This window comes from Tremella mesenterica (assembly GCF_000271645.1).
Source record: "Tremella mesenterica DSM 1558 unplaced genomic scaffold TREMEscaffold_10, whole genome shotgun sequence".
NCBI classification, from domain to species: Eukaryota; Fungi; Basidiomycota; class Tremellomycetes; order Tremellales; family Tremellaceae; genus Tremella; species Tremella mesenterica.
This window is the reverse complement of record NW_006711234.1, coordinates 3855-19052: the sequence shown is the minus strand read 5'-3', so window position 1 is coordinate 19052 and position 15198 is coordinate 3855. Positions and strand designations below refer to the sequence as shown.

The 15198-nt window shown below is 48.5% G+C and overlaps 3 protein-coding genes across 3 annotated transcripts; 1 reads left to right on the top strand and 2 right to left on the bottom strand.

Moving 5' to 3' along the window:
- Positions 1 to 636: 636 nt before the first annotated feature.
- On the bottom strand, positions 637 to 1790 carry TREMEDRAFT_64055 (uncharacterized protein; the record flags this gene model as incomplete). The annotated part of the gene is made up of 4 exons (XM_007006385.1): positions 637 to 668; positions 730 to 1360; positions 1381 to 1383; positions 1605 to 1790. 4 exons carry the CDS (start codon positions 1788 to 1790, stop codon positions 637 to 639), a joined length of 852 nt encoding a protein of 283 aa, XP_007006447.1.
- Positions 1791 to 8736: 6946 nt separating this feature from the next.
- On the top strand, positions 8737 to 9351 carry TREMEDRAFT_64054 (uncharacterized protein; the record flags this gene model as incomplete). The annotated part of the gene is made up of 1 exon (XM_007006384.1): positions 8737 to 9351. One exon carries the CDS (start codon positions 8737 to 8739, stop codon positions 9349 to 9351), a length of 615 nt encoding a protein of 204 aa, XP_007006446.1.
- A 3978-nt stretch (positions 9352 to 13329) lies between these two features.
- Positions 13330 to 14524, bottom strand: TREMEDRAFT_64052 (uncharacterized protein; the record flags this gene model as incomplete). The annotated part of the gene is made up of 6 exons (XM_007006383.1): positions 13330 to 13433; positions 13483 to 13563; positions 13606 to 13741; positions 13786 to 13847; positions 13910 to 14447; positions 14510 to 14524. The coding sequence occupies 6 exons, from the start codon at positions 14522 to 14524 to the stop codon at positions 13330 to 13332; spliced, it is 936 nt and encodes a 311-aa protein (XP_007006445.1).
- Between the last annotated feature and the right edge of the window lie 674 nt (positions 14525 to 15198).

Sequence of the window (15198 nt, the reverse complement as noted above, 5' to 3'; positions counted from 1 at the left end):
TCAGCCGGTGTGCGTGGTTTGTCATCTGGGGCAAGGCACATGAGCAGATGACAGTGTGGAAGCCCCCGTTTCTGAAACTCAATAACCCAAATCCTTGCAACCACCTTCTCATCAGCAGTTTCACCTTTAGCAGATACTATTGACGTACCTTTCCCAATACTCCCAACTTAAAAAACTCGTGCAGCATGGCGTCAAGCTTGAGTGCAAAGACTCTTGAGACCAAGTCAGGGCGGTCTTGAGCAGTCTGTCCTGGTTCCAACTCTTGAGTAATCTCCGTCCAGGTGGGATTGCATGTGATCGTTACAAATAGGTCAGGCTTTGTCACGTGTGAGACAATAGCCATGGCGTCCTGGTACAGGGCGTGCATCTGACGCGGCGAACCGGCAAATGTTGAGGGGAGCACCACCTTTTTGCCTACATCAACCAAAGGAATCCCAGCATCAACTGCATCCACCAATCCCTTGTAAGATTCAGCTCGGAGAGTGGTTTGATTCTCTCGGATCCATCGCAGACGGTTTGATTCGGTCTGGGCCCACTGATCCACCAATAGTTCTTGAAAGAGTCGTCCACAAAAGAGTGCGGTATTGAAACTGCCCGATCGTTTGAAGAGATAATAGGTTGCAAATTGTGCTTGAGTCACTCGCTTAGATCCTCCACGCCCATAGCGTCTTACTTCAGCTACCAATCCACCATCTCCAGCATTTCCATCCTCAATATCTTCCCCCTCACCAATCTCGTCATCATCTCCCAGTGGTTGCCCAGCCAAAGGGATCCTTGGATGCCATCCCGGCTCTCCGTGTGGGTATATAAGAGTGAAGTGCAGGGGAAGATATGCTGAGTGGAGTTCACTAATGTTGCGAACCCCACCGCCTCGCAAATAAACTTGAATGTGACGACCCGGGGACGGTTCATTTTCATCAGTAACATATACACATGCAACTTCATCTGACGTAGGTCGGTTATATCTGCGAGGGTCGTTTTGCAGAGGATTCAGAATCGTAAGATACAGAATTGGTGTGTCCTCTTCGGATTCCCTGTCACGGTCACGAAAAGTCTTGAAAGCAGCATAGTATGGGTTCACCCTTTCTATCATCTGAGCCAGGCGGGTTAGAACACCCTCTTCACCTCTCCCTCGGATGTGAATGTTTCGCTGAGCAGCCTGTTCTGCTTCAGACAGACCCGCCAGGAAAACTTGAGCAAATCGGGGATGTTCTCCAGCTTCAGGAAGTAATGCCCCGATTTGGTGGTATGCTCGTCCACCAATACGAAAGGTGTATATCCCTTGAGGTCCCCAAACTTGCATGTCTTGCTTATCAACACCCATTGAGGTGAAAGCAAGAGAATTATTATAATTTCGGAGCTGCTCCCGTCGCAGCTTACCTTCTGATGACAGTCAGCATTTCATCCATTGAATTAAAATAATGCCAGCTTACGATGTGTTTGATCCGTTAAGAGATCTCGAAGTTCAAGTGGAGGGTCCAATGGAAGTGGGAGCTGCACCGCCCCATTTGAGCAACAGCCAGAGAACAGGGGATTAGCCAAGGATGAGCGTTCCCCTCCAGCTGCAATGTTGATAGCACGTTCCTCAAGCCAGTGTAACGCACCACATTTTGGGAACGGGACCTCACAGCGGCCCAATTGATGAGCAGAGGTCCCATCAGTGTATTCCTGTCGAGCACGGCAGTGTGAGAGAGCACGTTCCCGGTCTTGCCTGGATTGCTGTCCAGCTTCTCGTCGAGAAACACCTGTGTTTGCACCGGTCGGAGGTGGATCCATGTCCGTGTCCTCATCATGTCCAACATCTGTCAATTGTCGAGTGCCCCGCTCCCTTTCACGCCGTGCTCGCTGTGCAAGCTGACGGCGGCTTAGCCCCTGAAGGCTCATGATGTAATGTAGAAAGATTTATATATGAGGTTAAGTAAGAATCTAAAAGCTCAGCCCATTTCAAATAGTATGCAAGGCAACTGACGGGTATGGTGCAAAGGGATGCACAGTGGGAACGGGGATGCGAGTCGCCTTGGAGAGCCCCGTGAATGATCGTGATAACGGTGTAAAGGTGCACAGTGTGAACGGGGATGCGAGTCGCCTCGGAGAGCCCCGTGAATGGTCACGATGACGGTGTAAAGGTGCACAGTGTGAACGGGGATGCGAGTCGCCTCGGAGAGCCCCGTGAATGGTTGCGTAGAACGGCAGTAGCGTAAACTGAAAAGTGCAAAAATGCACCCGGACCGGGGATCGTCCGACTTTTTCTTTCTCCCCTATAGGTGGCAGGGAAGTCTCTGAGCCAAATTACATGTCACGGAACTGGTGAGCGCAAAAAAACGTGAGAAAACGAAAAAAAAGTCGATTTTGGCCGCGTTCACCCCCTATTTAGGGGATTTTGGGGGATCGAAAACTCGGGTCAATCCCCCCAAGGTTCCGACAGGCAGGTTCTGACAGGCAGGTTCTGACAGGCAGGTTCTGACAGGCAGGTTCCCTCAGATGAGACATGAGACAGGTTCCGACACCTCAGGGTATGCATGAGACAACTACTACGCTTTCTCACTATTACGCTTTCTTACATTACGCTCCCCCTACATTACGCTCCCCCTACATTACGCTCCCACTACGCTCCCACTACGCTCCCCCTACTCGCGCGCACGCGACTCCCACGTGGTTTGTCTCGAAAGTTAGCCTCTCATCATCTGTTATTATAATAGACTAGCGTGCCAACCTGTCAAATTGACAGGCCCATCTCCTTCTTTTTTGGTTTGCAACCCGTGAGCCCGTGGCCTCTCTCTTTCTCTCAGACCCGTGGACCCGTAGCTACTCTCTCTTTTCTCTCTTTCTTCTGTCTCTCTCTCTCTGTCTCTCTCTGTCTCTCTCTGTCTCGCTGTCTCTCTCTGTCTCGCTGTCTCGCTGTCTCGCTCTCTCAGAATCCTAGTTTATCGTCTCGCTTCCGGCCTGCGGGCGTCGCCGCCAGCCACGTGGTTTATCCCCCCAATTTAGCCTCTCATCATCTGTTATTATAATAGATAGCTATATTCAAATCGGGATACATCACCATCAGTAGAACAAAACCCCATTCAGAGTAACTACGCTGAAGTACGCCGTAGTTACACTCCCTTTTGACATCTGCGCCCTCCTGGTTGGGTGAGACATCGACTTAGAAGCGTCAAGTTATTCAAGGTTTGTCGACCGTCGGTCTGTTAGAGAGTAGTCATTCAACGGCCGTGACACGGAGATACATAGACTTCTACGAGAGTTCCATTGAGTTCAACCCTACCTGCGACTTAGTCATCGTGTTTCCAGTACCGTTACAAGTTGAAGAATCAGCCTTACGCGCCTTGGGTCGAATTAGAAAAGGATTGTATGCTTACCAGAGGAAGAGCATGCAAAATGGTACCTGGAGATGAGTTTTTGGAAGAAGGGCTGGTCCCAGAGACAGAGATACCACCGAGTTCTTTGAGAAGTACCATTTTACATGATCCCCCTCCTATTGCTCCCACCCCAGACCTGCTGAATGAATTAGCCCAACAGTTGTCGCAGTTGTTAGCCATTATGACTACGCAGCAGAAGGAACAGAATGTCACAGGGTTGTTTCTTCGTTAACCTCCTAGGACTGACGGCCATTAACTTCGTGGGCTTGAACCATTAATAACCTCGTTGTTCGAAATATGAAATAGGTGACAATAACTTCTGAGTGTAATAACTTTGCGCTTTACTAACTTCTATCACTAAGACAACAACCAGAGATCGTCAAAGATCTCTGGGAACTTTGGCCCTTAAGTACTTCATCCTTCCCTAACTTCTTCAACGCAGAACTTCGTTCAGCCCAAAGTCCCGAGCTTCGTACCTCACGAACTTTGTCCCCAACAAAGTTCGTGCCTCCCTAACTTCATACCTCCCTAACCTTGTATCTCCCTAACCTCGTATCTCCCTAACCTTGTATCTCCCTAACCTCGTATCTCCCTAACTTCCTACATGACTAACTTCGTCCTCGACGAAGCTGGCCTCCTAATACCCTTGTGGGTGATGAAGTTCATGAGAACTGGATCGTTGATGGCGAACTGACGTCCAAAGGAACCTCATTGATGGGAAAAGATGATGTCACGTGGTGCCGCGTGACACAGAACACATTAAAGGAAGAATTGGCTACAATAAAAGCTGACCGACAGAACCAATTACTCGTTCCAAAGAAAGCAACTTCAATCAAATTTGAGGAAAACAAACCGTTCTTGGATCAGAGACTTGCCAACAATGAGCAATTTGGAAGGACCAGGTGTGCAGACCCACCCACTTTTAGTGGGGAACGCGGCGAACTTGACAACTTCCTGGCGGCCTGCCACATGAACTTTGAATTCAAAGGAGCCGAGTACGCTACAGACCGCAGGAAGATCCTGTTCATGTATGGGTACCTTCGAGGCACTCTGTCACGAACTACGTCGTGACACCTCGATTATTCCACCACCGCGATTATTCCACCAACAATGACCCTCCTTTGACCATCCAAAACCCTATCACGCCTTAACCCTTTTACTCTACACGTAACTCAGGACATCTGAGACCAAGTACGGCGAAGTTAGACGGAGTTTGGCTAGGTAGGGACAATGGGAGCAGAAGTACGGCGAAGTTAGACGGAGTTAGGCTAGGTAGGGACAATGGGAGCAGAAGTGCGGCGAAGTTAGACGGAGTTAGACTAGGTAGGGACAACAGAAGCAGAAGTGCGGCGATGTTAGGCGGAGTTAGTCGAAGGAGGAAGAGGATGGCCGAGGACTCGGGGAAATTGGACGAAGTGCGTTGAAGTACGTCAAAGCGCGAGAGGGTTGGATGAACGTCTAGGAGGGATAGATAATATTAGCTGAGAAGATCGCTGAAGTTCTTCAGCGATCCTTGATTGTTGTCAGTAGTGAAAAACAGATAGAGATAGCTATATACAATTCGAGATACATCGCCATCAGTAGAACAAAACCCCAGTTAGAGTAACTACGCCGAAGTACGCCGTAGTTACACTCCTTTCGACGTCTGCGCCCTCCCGGTTGGGTGAGACATCGACTCAGGAGCGTCAAGTTAGCCGAGGTTCGTCGACCGTCGGTCTGCCAGAAGATAGTTGTTCAACGGGCGTGACAGTATCAAGGATCGCTCTTACCGACGACCCGTGCGAACCTCGGAGAAGTACGAAGATTCTATGGAACCAGATAGGAGAGTTACGCGAGGTATGAGTAGGGACGGAGACAGGATGGAGGAGAACGAGAGGAGAGCACTGGAGGAGCTTAGCAGAGCGATGGGGCAGCAGCTTGGAGTGGAGGATAGTGTGGGGGGATCAATTCAAGAAGATGAGTTCGTTCCATCATTGCTTTCTAATCCTCCTACCCCTTCGGGTAATGCTCTCCCACCTATAGGATCCCCAGTTGGATCGGATCAAACCCCGCGGCCAGAAAACACTGGAAGTACGGCGAACTTGGGAGAAGAAGGTACACAAGGGGTGATATCGGCCTTGATGCAGATGGTGGCGAATATGAACAAAGACATGATGGAAGAGAGACGGCGTAGGGAGGAGTGGGAGCAGAGGAGAGAAAGGGAGACGGTGGGCGGTATTGCAGAAGGGATATCAGAAGGGGTGAGGTACGCCATGGGACGGCAAACTTCGGCGACCCCAAGCGTAGTTGGCGAACAACGGAAGGGGATAAAACTGCCTAATCCGGAATTCTGGAGAGGAGAGAGGAACAAGTTGACCGCATTTCTGTCGGAATGTGAAATCCATTACGAACTGAACTCTCATCTTTTCCCCAACGACACCAAGAAAGTCTTCTTCATGATCTCTCATTTACGCGAAACACCTCTTCTCGCCGTCCAACCCGATCTTGCTAAACGACCTCTTCCTGACTACCTTAGGGAGTATGATCAATTCGTTAAATATCTCAAGACAAACTTTGGTGACCAGGATAAAGAAGGAACCGCAGCTCGACTGCTTAACGATCTAAGGCAGACTGGGTCAGCTTCGGAGTACTTCTCCGCCTTTCAACGACATGTGGCGATACTCAAGTGGTCTGATGACGGAAACCTGGTTGACCGAGCCAGGAAAGGGTTGATACCACACCTCCTAGATGAAATTGCTAGACATGGTAAATCTTTTGGGACTGTCAAGGAGTTATTGGAGTTTGTTATCCCCATGGACAACAGGTTGTGGAGAAGGAAAGTGGAGAAGGATGCGGAAAAGAAGAGGGAGACGGGGGTAAAGGAAGTGTTAGTTGTGGATAGCCAGAGGATGGAGAGAAAAGAGGAGAAAAGAGGGGAAGGGAGGCAAACTTCGGCGCAGTCTGCGGTGCAAGCGACTATTACATCGACGCAGGTCAAGAACATTCCGTCCAATGCCGACGAACTTTGCCGCCAATGGCCTAGGCCATCTCCCGAACTGTGGGAGGCAAGGAGGAAGGAAGGGAAGTGTACTGAGTGCGGGGAGAAGGGACATTGGTTGAGGGACTGCCCGGTGAGGGCAGCGAAGGTCAAGGTCGGATGGTTGCCACCGTGGGGGGAGAAGTTCGGCGAACGTGGTGGAGGATCGGGGGGTAACGCAGTACCTCTGGGACAGAGGAGGAACTTAAACGCAGTTGGGGGAGATGGAGAGATGGAAGAGGACCAGGGAAAAGAAGAGGACCTGTCGCAGTAGGCGAGGCTCGGCCGGTCCGCCATATTCTCTCGGCCACCATTCCCAAACCTATAAAAGAGACACAGCTGATGGAGTCAGAGGATTGTGCATACAAAAATACACCACTCAGTACCCCCTGTTCATGCAATGTCGATAATTATCTACTCATCTCTTCCACCTCTAGAGATCAACCAAAATCGGCCATTTTTATTAATGGAATTAAGCTAACTACGCTCTGGGACACTGGGGCTACTTGTTCGTATATAAGCCCTAGAGCAGCGGCGAAGATAGGGATAGGAAGGAGACGATACCAGGTGAGCGTACCCGTTCACATGTTTGATGGCTCGGTTAGTGTCGCTGGACCTATCACCGAGTTTGTCGAAGTTGGTTTTAGTTTGATGAAGGGCGCCGAAGTGCGATCTGTTCGTCTAGATGTAACAACGCTCTGCGATGCAGATGTTGTGATAGGGTGGGATTGGATGAGGAAGGAAGGGGTTGTTCTAGATGGAAGAGACAACTCGGTGAAGTTCCCCATCCCAACCCCACCGAGTGCGGCGAAGTTAGCAGCCATAGGGCTGCCAACTCCGACGGACGCGATAGATCTCCGAGACAAAGATGACCAGGATGAACTGAGTCCGGAGGAACAGGAGGAATTGTATCAGGTGGTTCCTGAACAATATCACCGTTCATTGATGTGTTCAACCCGAGGAAGGGAGGTGAAGAATTACCTCCCTCAAGGGAATATGATCTGGAATTTGAGCTTAAGGAGGGGGCAAACCTGAAGGTTGCTCCACTCTACTCACTCGGAGAAGATCAGAGAAGTGCGCTGAGAGACATCCTAGATCGCAAGATATCGGCTGGAAGAATTCGACCCAGTAATTCGCCCTACGGATCACCGATGTTCTTGGTACCGAAGAAAGTGTTACGGGGTAACAACGAATCGAGAGGACTCTATCGAGTTCGACGGATTAGGACAGAGGAAAGCGGGAGTTGGAGGCAGTGCTGCAGTAGTAGGGACGGGTTTTCCCCTTTCGAGATTTCCCCACTGGGTTTGCTCAAAGCGGTTTTTCACCTGTCCGAGTATGTACATAGACGCTTGCAGTAGGAACTGAGAGGAGGACACGGATACCTGTAGACAGTATATAGTACAATCAGCAAAGTACCAACTTTGCTGATTCTTCAATATCATTCTTTGGCTACATCGATTGCAGAGGAGACACGATCCATTAGCACCAGAGCCCCTAGACTTCCACGAGACCTCCATCGAGTTCGACCCAACCTGCGACCTAGTCGTCGTGTTTCCAGTACCGTTACAAGTTGAAGAATCAGCCTTACGCACCTTGGGTCGAATCGGAGAGTACTGTATGCTCACCAGAGGGAAAGCGCGGAAAATGATACCAGAAAAAGAGGAGTTGAAACAAGGGCTGGTCCCAGAGGAAGAAATACCAACAAGTTCTTCGAGAAGTACCATTTCACATGATCTCACTTCTACTACCACTACCCCAGATCCGCTAAATGAATTATCGCAGCAGTTGTCACAATTGTTAGCCATTATGACGATGCAACAAAAGGAACAAAATGCATTAAGGGAAGAACTGGCTACGATGAAAGCTGACCGACAGAACCAACAGATACTCACATCGAAAGGGGCAAGTTTGATCGAAGTCGAAGAAAACAAGCCGTGTTTGGAGCCAAAACTTACCAACAACGAACGAACAGGAAGAACCAGGTGTGCGGATCCACCTACCTTCAGTGGAGAACGAGGAGAATTGGACAACTTCCTTGCAGCCTGTCACATGAACTTCGAATTCAAAGGGGCAGAGTACGCCACCGATCGCAGAAAGATCCTGTTCATGTACGGGTATCTTCGAGGCACCCCTCAAATGCTTATAACCCCGGCCATAACCAATCCAAGTATATGGAATTCGACCGAATGGCTAGAGAGCTACGACAAATTCATCCAGCATTTACGAACTCAATTTGGAGACAGTAACATGGCAGGTACGGCTATGAGGAAATTGCAGGAGTTAAGACAGACGGATACGGCCGCCGAGTATTTTGCCAACTTTGAACTTTGGTCCACACACCTTGGAAAGGTACCCGATGCCATGAAAATCGCCTCAGCCATACAGGGCCTGAAGGAAGAGCTACTGAAAGTGGTAGTGGTAAATAACACCGATCCTCGAACCAAATCGGACTGGATCTATTTCAAACAACATGTGATAGGGACTGAGGAGAACCAACGGATGGCTGAAACGATGATTGCGGCGAATCGATGGGCTGCTAGACGCAAAAATGAGACGACCTGGCTTCCCCCTCGATCGAATTCGATACGATTGGATACTAGTCCGCCCAACCCGGTAGAACGCCACTCACAATCGACTGGTAGAGGACCCTTGCCTGGTGGAAAACCAGGGATGATGAATTATGGTCTACCAAATGACCCTCCGGTCACTTGGACAGAGGACGGAGGACGTCTCAGCGAGAACGAAATGACTTGGAGGAGGGAGAACCGACGTTGTCTCAAATGTAGAAGTCCAGAACATTATGCCAACAACTGTCCGAATGGAGGAAACACGAGAAACAGTATTAGGGGATCCCCAAATCCGCATAACTCACCGATTCCTAGTGGATCGAATTCGATCCCAACTGGATCCAAAGGGCCATTAGTTCGAGGAATGGCGGTGACCTTTGAAGAAGAGGGAAACGACTACCTGGCCTAAGTGATGCGACCACTTGCGGCCAGGATCTGCCCGGATCGCAGAGAATTCAAATACCAATAGATCTCAGTAATGACTCGGCCATAATATATATAAAAATACAAACAAAGAAAGATACCCTACAGATTGGAATGTTAATCGATACCGGGGCTACAGGAAGGTATGTGCAGCCGGCCTGTCCATTATACCATCTGTTCCCAAAGAAACAATATCAGGTACCACGTAAAATTAGGTTCCTGGATGGAACTACCGCGACCTTAGTGACCGAATATGTAGAAGCAGAATTAGATCTAGGAAAAGGACTCAGGATTGCAACTCGACTGGATGTTATGGCGTACGAAGGACCAGAAGTACTAGTAGGACTAGATTTCTTGAGACAGTTTAGGGCAAGGATCGATTGTGGAAAGGGACTGATCGAATTCGACGGAATTGGACGAGATACTGGTTGGAAATACCCAAGATTAGAAGAAGGATTAATAAGAGGAGCAACACTGGAGAAAGGGGAGGACGAAATGAGTGAGGAGGAACTACGACAAATCATACCGACACAATGGCACCAGTACCTCGAATTATTCAAGGTAGAAAGAGCAAGAAGACTACCACCAAGAAGAGAATGTGACCACGAAATCGAATTAGTAGCAGGGGCTGAACTGAAACCAGGACCAATTTACCAACTGGACGAGCATGGGGATGCTTTCCTGAAGCAGTGGATCAATGATGGACTGACTAGTGGACATCTGCGAAGAAGTAAATCGCCCTATGGGTCCCCAGTATTCCTGGTCCCCAAGAAAGGAGTCATTCCCTATCGAGTAGTTACAGATTACCGGGCACTTAACAAGGTAACCATCAAGGATTCATACCCAATGCCACTCATCTCGACACTACTCGATCGACTTCAATTAGGAAGGATCTTCACTAAACTCGATTTGAAAGGGGCTTACCAGTTAGTCAGAATAAAGGAAGGAGATGAACATAAAGCTGCCTTACGAACAAGATACGGCAGTTTCGAGAGCACAGTCCTAAGGGACGGGTTGTGTAATGCACCAGCCACCTTTCAGAACTTTCTACAAGACATGTTTCACGATCTACTTGACGAAGGGGTAGTAGTTTATATCGACGACATCACGGTATACTCCGACACGATCGAAAACCATCAGATAATTGTCCAAAAGGTGTTAGATCGACTACTTGAAAACGATTTGGTCGTCAGTCCGAGGAAATGCGAATGGAGTTCAAATGAAGTGAAGTTCCTGGGGTATGTAATAGGACACGAACGGATCGAAATGGATCAAGAAAAGGTGAAAGCTATTCTAGAATGGGGAGAACCCATGACAGTCCGGGATACTCAAGTGTTCTTGGGCTTTGCAAATTTCTATCGGAGGTTTATCAAGGGGTTTTCGCATATTGTGGGACCTCTCACACGATTGACCAGGAAGGATCAGGCTTGGAACTGGACACAAGAATGCCAAAAGGCTTTTGACGATCTAAAGAAAACATTCACCACAGCACCGGTACTTCGACATTTTGATAGAACCCGACCGACTTGGATCGAAACCGATGGATCCGACTGCGCGATAGGTGCGATAGCGTCTCAAAGATTCCCTCACCCATCAATAAGGGGAACCACCGAACTTCACCCCGTTGCGTATTGGTCTCGAGCAATGACACCCTGTGAACTAAACTACACGGTAGGAGAGAAAGAATTACTAGCCATCGTGGACTGCCTGGTCGCCTGGAGGCCCTACTTGGCTAACAGTAGTGATGTTATAAAAATCATTACAGATCACAAGAACTTAGAGTACTTCCAAAGCAAGCGACAACTAAATCGAAGGCAAATGAGATGGTTGGAAATATTGGGAGACTTCAACATAGAGATCACTTACCGACCAGGTAGCAAAAATGGGGGAGCAGATGCTCTGACAAGACGAGGAGATTATCATCCGGGAAAAGGGAGTAGCAAGGACCCGGATCTAAACAAAGGCAACTGGCTACAATTGCTACCGACACACGAACAAGTTGGATCGAATTCAATGGACTCAGAACACAAAGGGCCAAGACACATAGTAAGAGGAGCAATCCGAGAAGACTCATTATTCGGACTCATTAAAAACGGACTGAAAGACTCAGAAGACATAGCAAACATACGACAACTAGGACTACAAATAACACGGACACAGAGCACACAGAACACACAGGACACACAGAAGACACAGGTTAGCAGCGAGACACCAAGAGTGTCATGGACACAGAGCGGATTACTCTTGTATAGAAACAGAGTAGTCATACCAGAGGGACAGGCAAGATTGGAAGTAATGAAAGCAAGACACGATTCGATACTAGTAGGTCATCCAGGAAGAGACAAAACTATCACCATGGTCAAAGAGGACTATTACTGGCCACATTTGGACGAATATATTGCGAAATACGTAAAAGGATGCGAGATCTGTAACCGACATAAGACTCATCGACATCAGCCGTATGGACATCTAGTCTCTTTACCAGTACCCACACTCCCCTGGACAGATATCTCTATGGATATGGTGGGACCCCTACCAAAATCGACCGAGTTCGACGCGATACTAGTGATAGTCGATCGACTAACCAAGATGGCTAGATTCATTCCATGTACAACTGGACTAACAGCGAACAGAGTGGCCGACATCTACATCAAGGAGATCTTTTCAAAACATGGAGTACCTCGAACAATTGTATCAGATAGGGGAACTCAGTTTACAGCGGAAATTTGGAAGGAAATATGTCAGTTCTTGGGAATAAAGAACTTATATTCGACTGCGTATCACCCTCAAACAGATGGACAGACTGAGCGAGTAAATCAACAGATGGAAATCCTGCTCGGAATGTATGTAAACTACAACATGGACAATTGGGATCAACTTCTACCAATTGCTGAGTTCGCTTATAACTGCTCGCCGCATAGTAGCCACGGTCTGTGTCCCTTTGAAGCCTGTTACGGCTATGTGCCACACTACGACATCCATTCGCACGACATTCGATCGAAGTCAAACAAATTGGAGAAGAAATGGAGAGATATGGGAGAATTACATGCGACTGTCCAAGAACAGGTCAGGATGGCTAATGAGATTAGTGCAGAGTACTACAACAGGAGACACAAGACCATACCAGAAGAATTCAGAAAGGGAGAACAGGTACTACTGAGTACGAAGTATCTTACGACGGAACGACCCAGTCGAAAATTAGAAGCAAAATACATTGGCCCCTTCAAGATCATGAGGAAAGTTGGGAAAAATGCTTTCGAATTGGATCTACCTCCATCGATGAAAGTACACAATGTCTTCAATGCCACGCTGTTGGAACCATATCCTAAGGACATGATACCAGGTCGACAGATACAACCCCCACCACCCGTAGTAATAAATGGCCAGGAAGAATTCCATGTGGAAGCAATTGTGGATAGCAGAATTCGACGAGGGAAGGAAGAATTCAAGGTAAAATGGTTAGGATACACAGGAAATGCGGCCTATGACTGGGAACCACGAGAAAATGTGGAAGAGTTGGCCGTTTTTGGTGAATTTTTGGAAAAGAGGAAGAGGGACCCCAGAAGAAAGTGAGAATTCGATCAAGATCAACAAAACTGGGTCAGAAATGAATGCATACACAGGAAATATAGCTACAAATAGAGAGATATAAACACACTAAAAGTTGGAGGTGGTAGAATTGGCTCGGGGACGACGGGCCGAAGCGGGAATACGAATGACATTGCGAGGGAGAGGAGTATGGGGAGAAGAGGAGGGACCAGCGATTGGCTGAGAGGAACTCAATCCTGTAGGATCACCAGTAGAAGTAAGATGATCCAGAGTTTCATCGGCGGAAGGAGGAGCATAGTTGGCGGAAATAAGATGAAGGGATTTGTAAAGATCCAGATGTTGAGAGGGGAGAGGAAGGAGAAGGGAGGTAAAGAGATGGATGTAACCCGAAAGTTGGGTCAGACAGGCGGGTTGATCATGGGCAGGAAGGGATCGATAGCGGACCGAAGCCGCACAAAGCTCGTGCTCCAGGACAAAAGTAACCTTGGAAGTGACCGTTCTTGCTCCCACAACAATACCCTATACATCAACATCGACCAAGTTCGAAGGAAATAGACAGGTACCTCACGGAATTTGGACTCAGGGTTGTTGGTCTTCACCGAACATTTTGAAGTACCCTTAGCAGAGCATTCACCACACACACCACCGACTGAATTGCATCAACATTGAACGAGTCGCAGCAAGAACTTACGAGGGCCAATACAACCAACACGAAAGTCTTCACCACCATCGAGACGACGTTGACAATCGGTACAGAGCTCACCCTCTAGCCGAACAACAGCACCATTTTTGTTGCGGAGGCGCCAACCTTGGGCCAAACGATCGAGCTAATGATTAGAATCGATAAAACTTGAAAGAATTCGAGACTTACAGCATTCTTAAACCACTTTACAGTGGGCTTGATGGCGTTGGTTTCGCGGAAACGGTCCAGAGCTTCGTTCTTCAACGCGAGACGAACAGAGGGGAAGGTCATGCTGGCCCAAAGGGTAGCTAACAAGTCAGAAGCGAACAGAACTCGGTGGAATTCTCACCGATTTCGGAGTCTTTTCGATCCTCGAGCAACTTAACCAGTTCCTGGTTGACGGTAACCTTGCGAGGGGCGTGAAAGATGTCACCAAGTTCTTCGGGAACCTCCACAAGTTCGTCGGAAGCCTCAGAAGGAGGACCAGTGGGTTGCTTACCGGGAGAATTTTCATTTTCGACGACGGTAGGGTGTTCGGAGTCGACGGATTTGGCGGGAGATAGGTTCTCACCAGTGGCAGATGGCCCAGCACCCCCTTCGAAGTCGAAATATTGCTCGATGACATGGTCATCAAGGAGCGATTGTGCTTCGCGAGAAGGACCGGATTGATACTTCTCCTTAATGGTGTCGAGAGCTCGTCGAGACGCATCAACCAATGGGGGTTGAGAGGAAGCGGCTTCAGACGTAATTCTCATTCTTTTCGTTTTACGCATGAGGAGTTCGGGGTCGACGTCAGGCAGGATTGCCAAGGTAGAAGCTCGAGTTTGACGGGAGGAGGTGGAAGGAGACAACTAATCTCGTCAGCCAGTGAGAGATAGGAGGATATACATCGAATTCGAAGGGAATTGCTTACAGTACGCTTAGACATGCTCACAGACAGGTCAGAGTTGGAAGGATACTCTAAGATATGAGTAAGATATGGATGGATGATGATAGATAAGTAAGAAGAACGACAAACAAGAGGTAAAGAGAGAATGAGGAGGAAAGAAGAGAAAGAAGACGGGGAGGTAACTTGGTCAGTAATTTCTCGATCACATTGGAGGTCCGTGCGGGTGACGCGTTTTCATGGCAACCGTCACACTAGCGTGGGTATGATGTCAGGGCGCACCAAAGGTGTCTAAGAACAATCCATGTGCATCACCTGGTTACAGGGTTCAGGATCCTCGGCGAGGATCCTTGAGACAGGGGGGGAAACTTGTTACGGGGTAACAACGAATCGAGAGGACTCTATCGAGTTCGACGGATTAGGACAGAGGAAAGCGGGAGTTGGAGGCAGTGCTGCAGTAGGTAGGGACGGGTTTTCCCCTTTCGAGATTTCCCCACTGGGTTTGCTCAAAAGCGGTTTTTCACCTGTCCGAGTATGTACATAGACGCTTGCAGTAGGAACTGAGAGGAGGACACGGATACCTGTAGACAGTATATAGTACAATCAGCAAAGTACCAACTTTGCTGATTCTTCAATATCATTCTTTGGCTACATCGATTGCAGAGGAGACACGATCCATTAGCACCAGAGCCCCTAGATTTCCACGAGACCTCCAT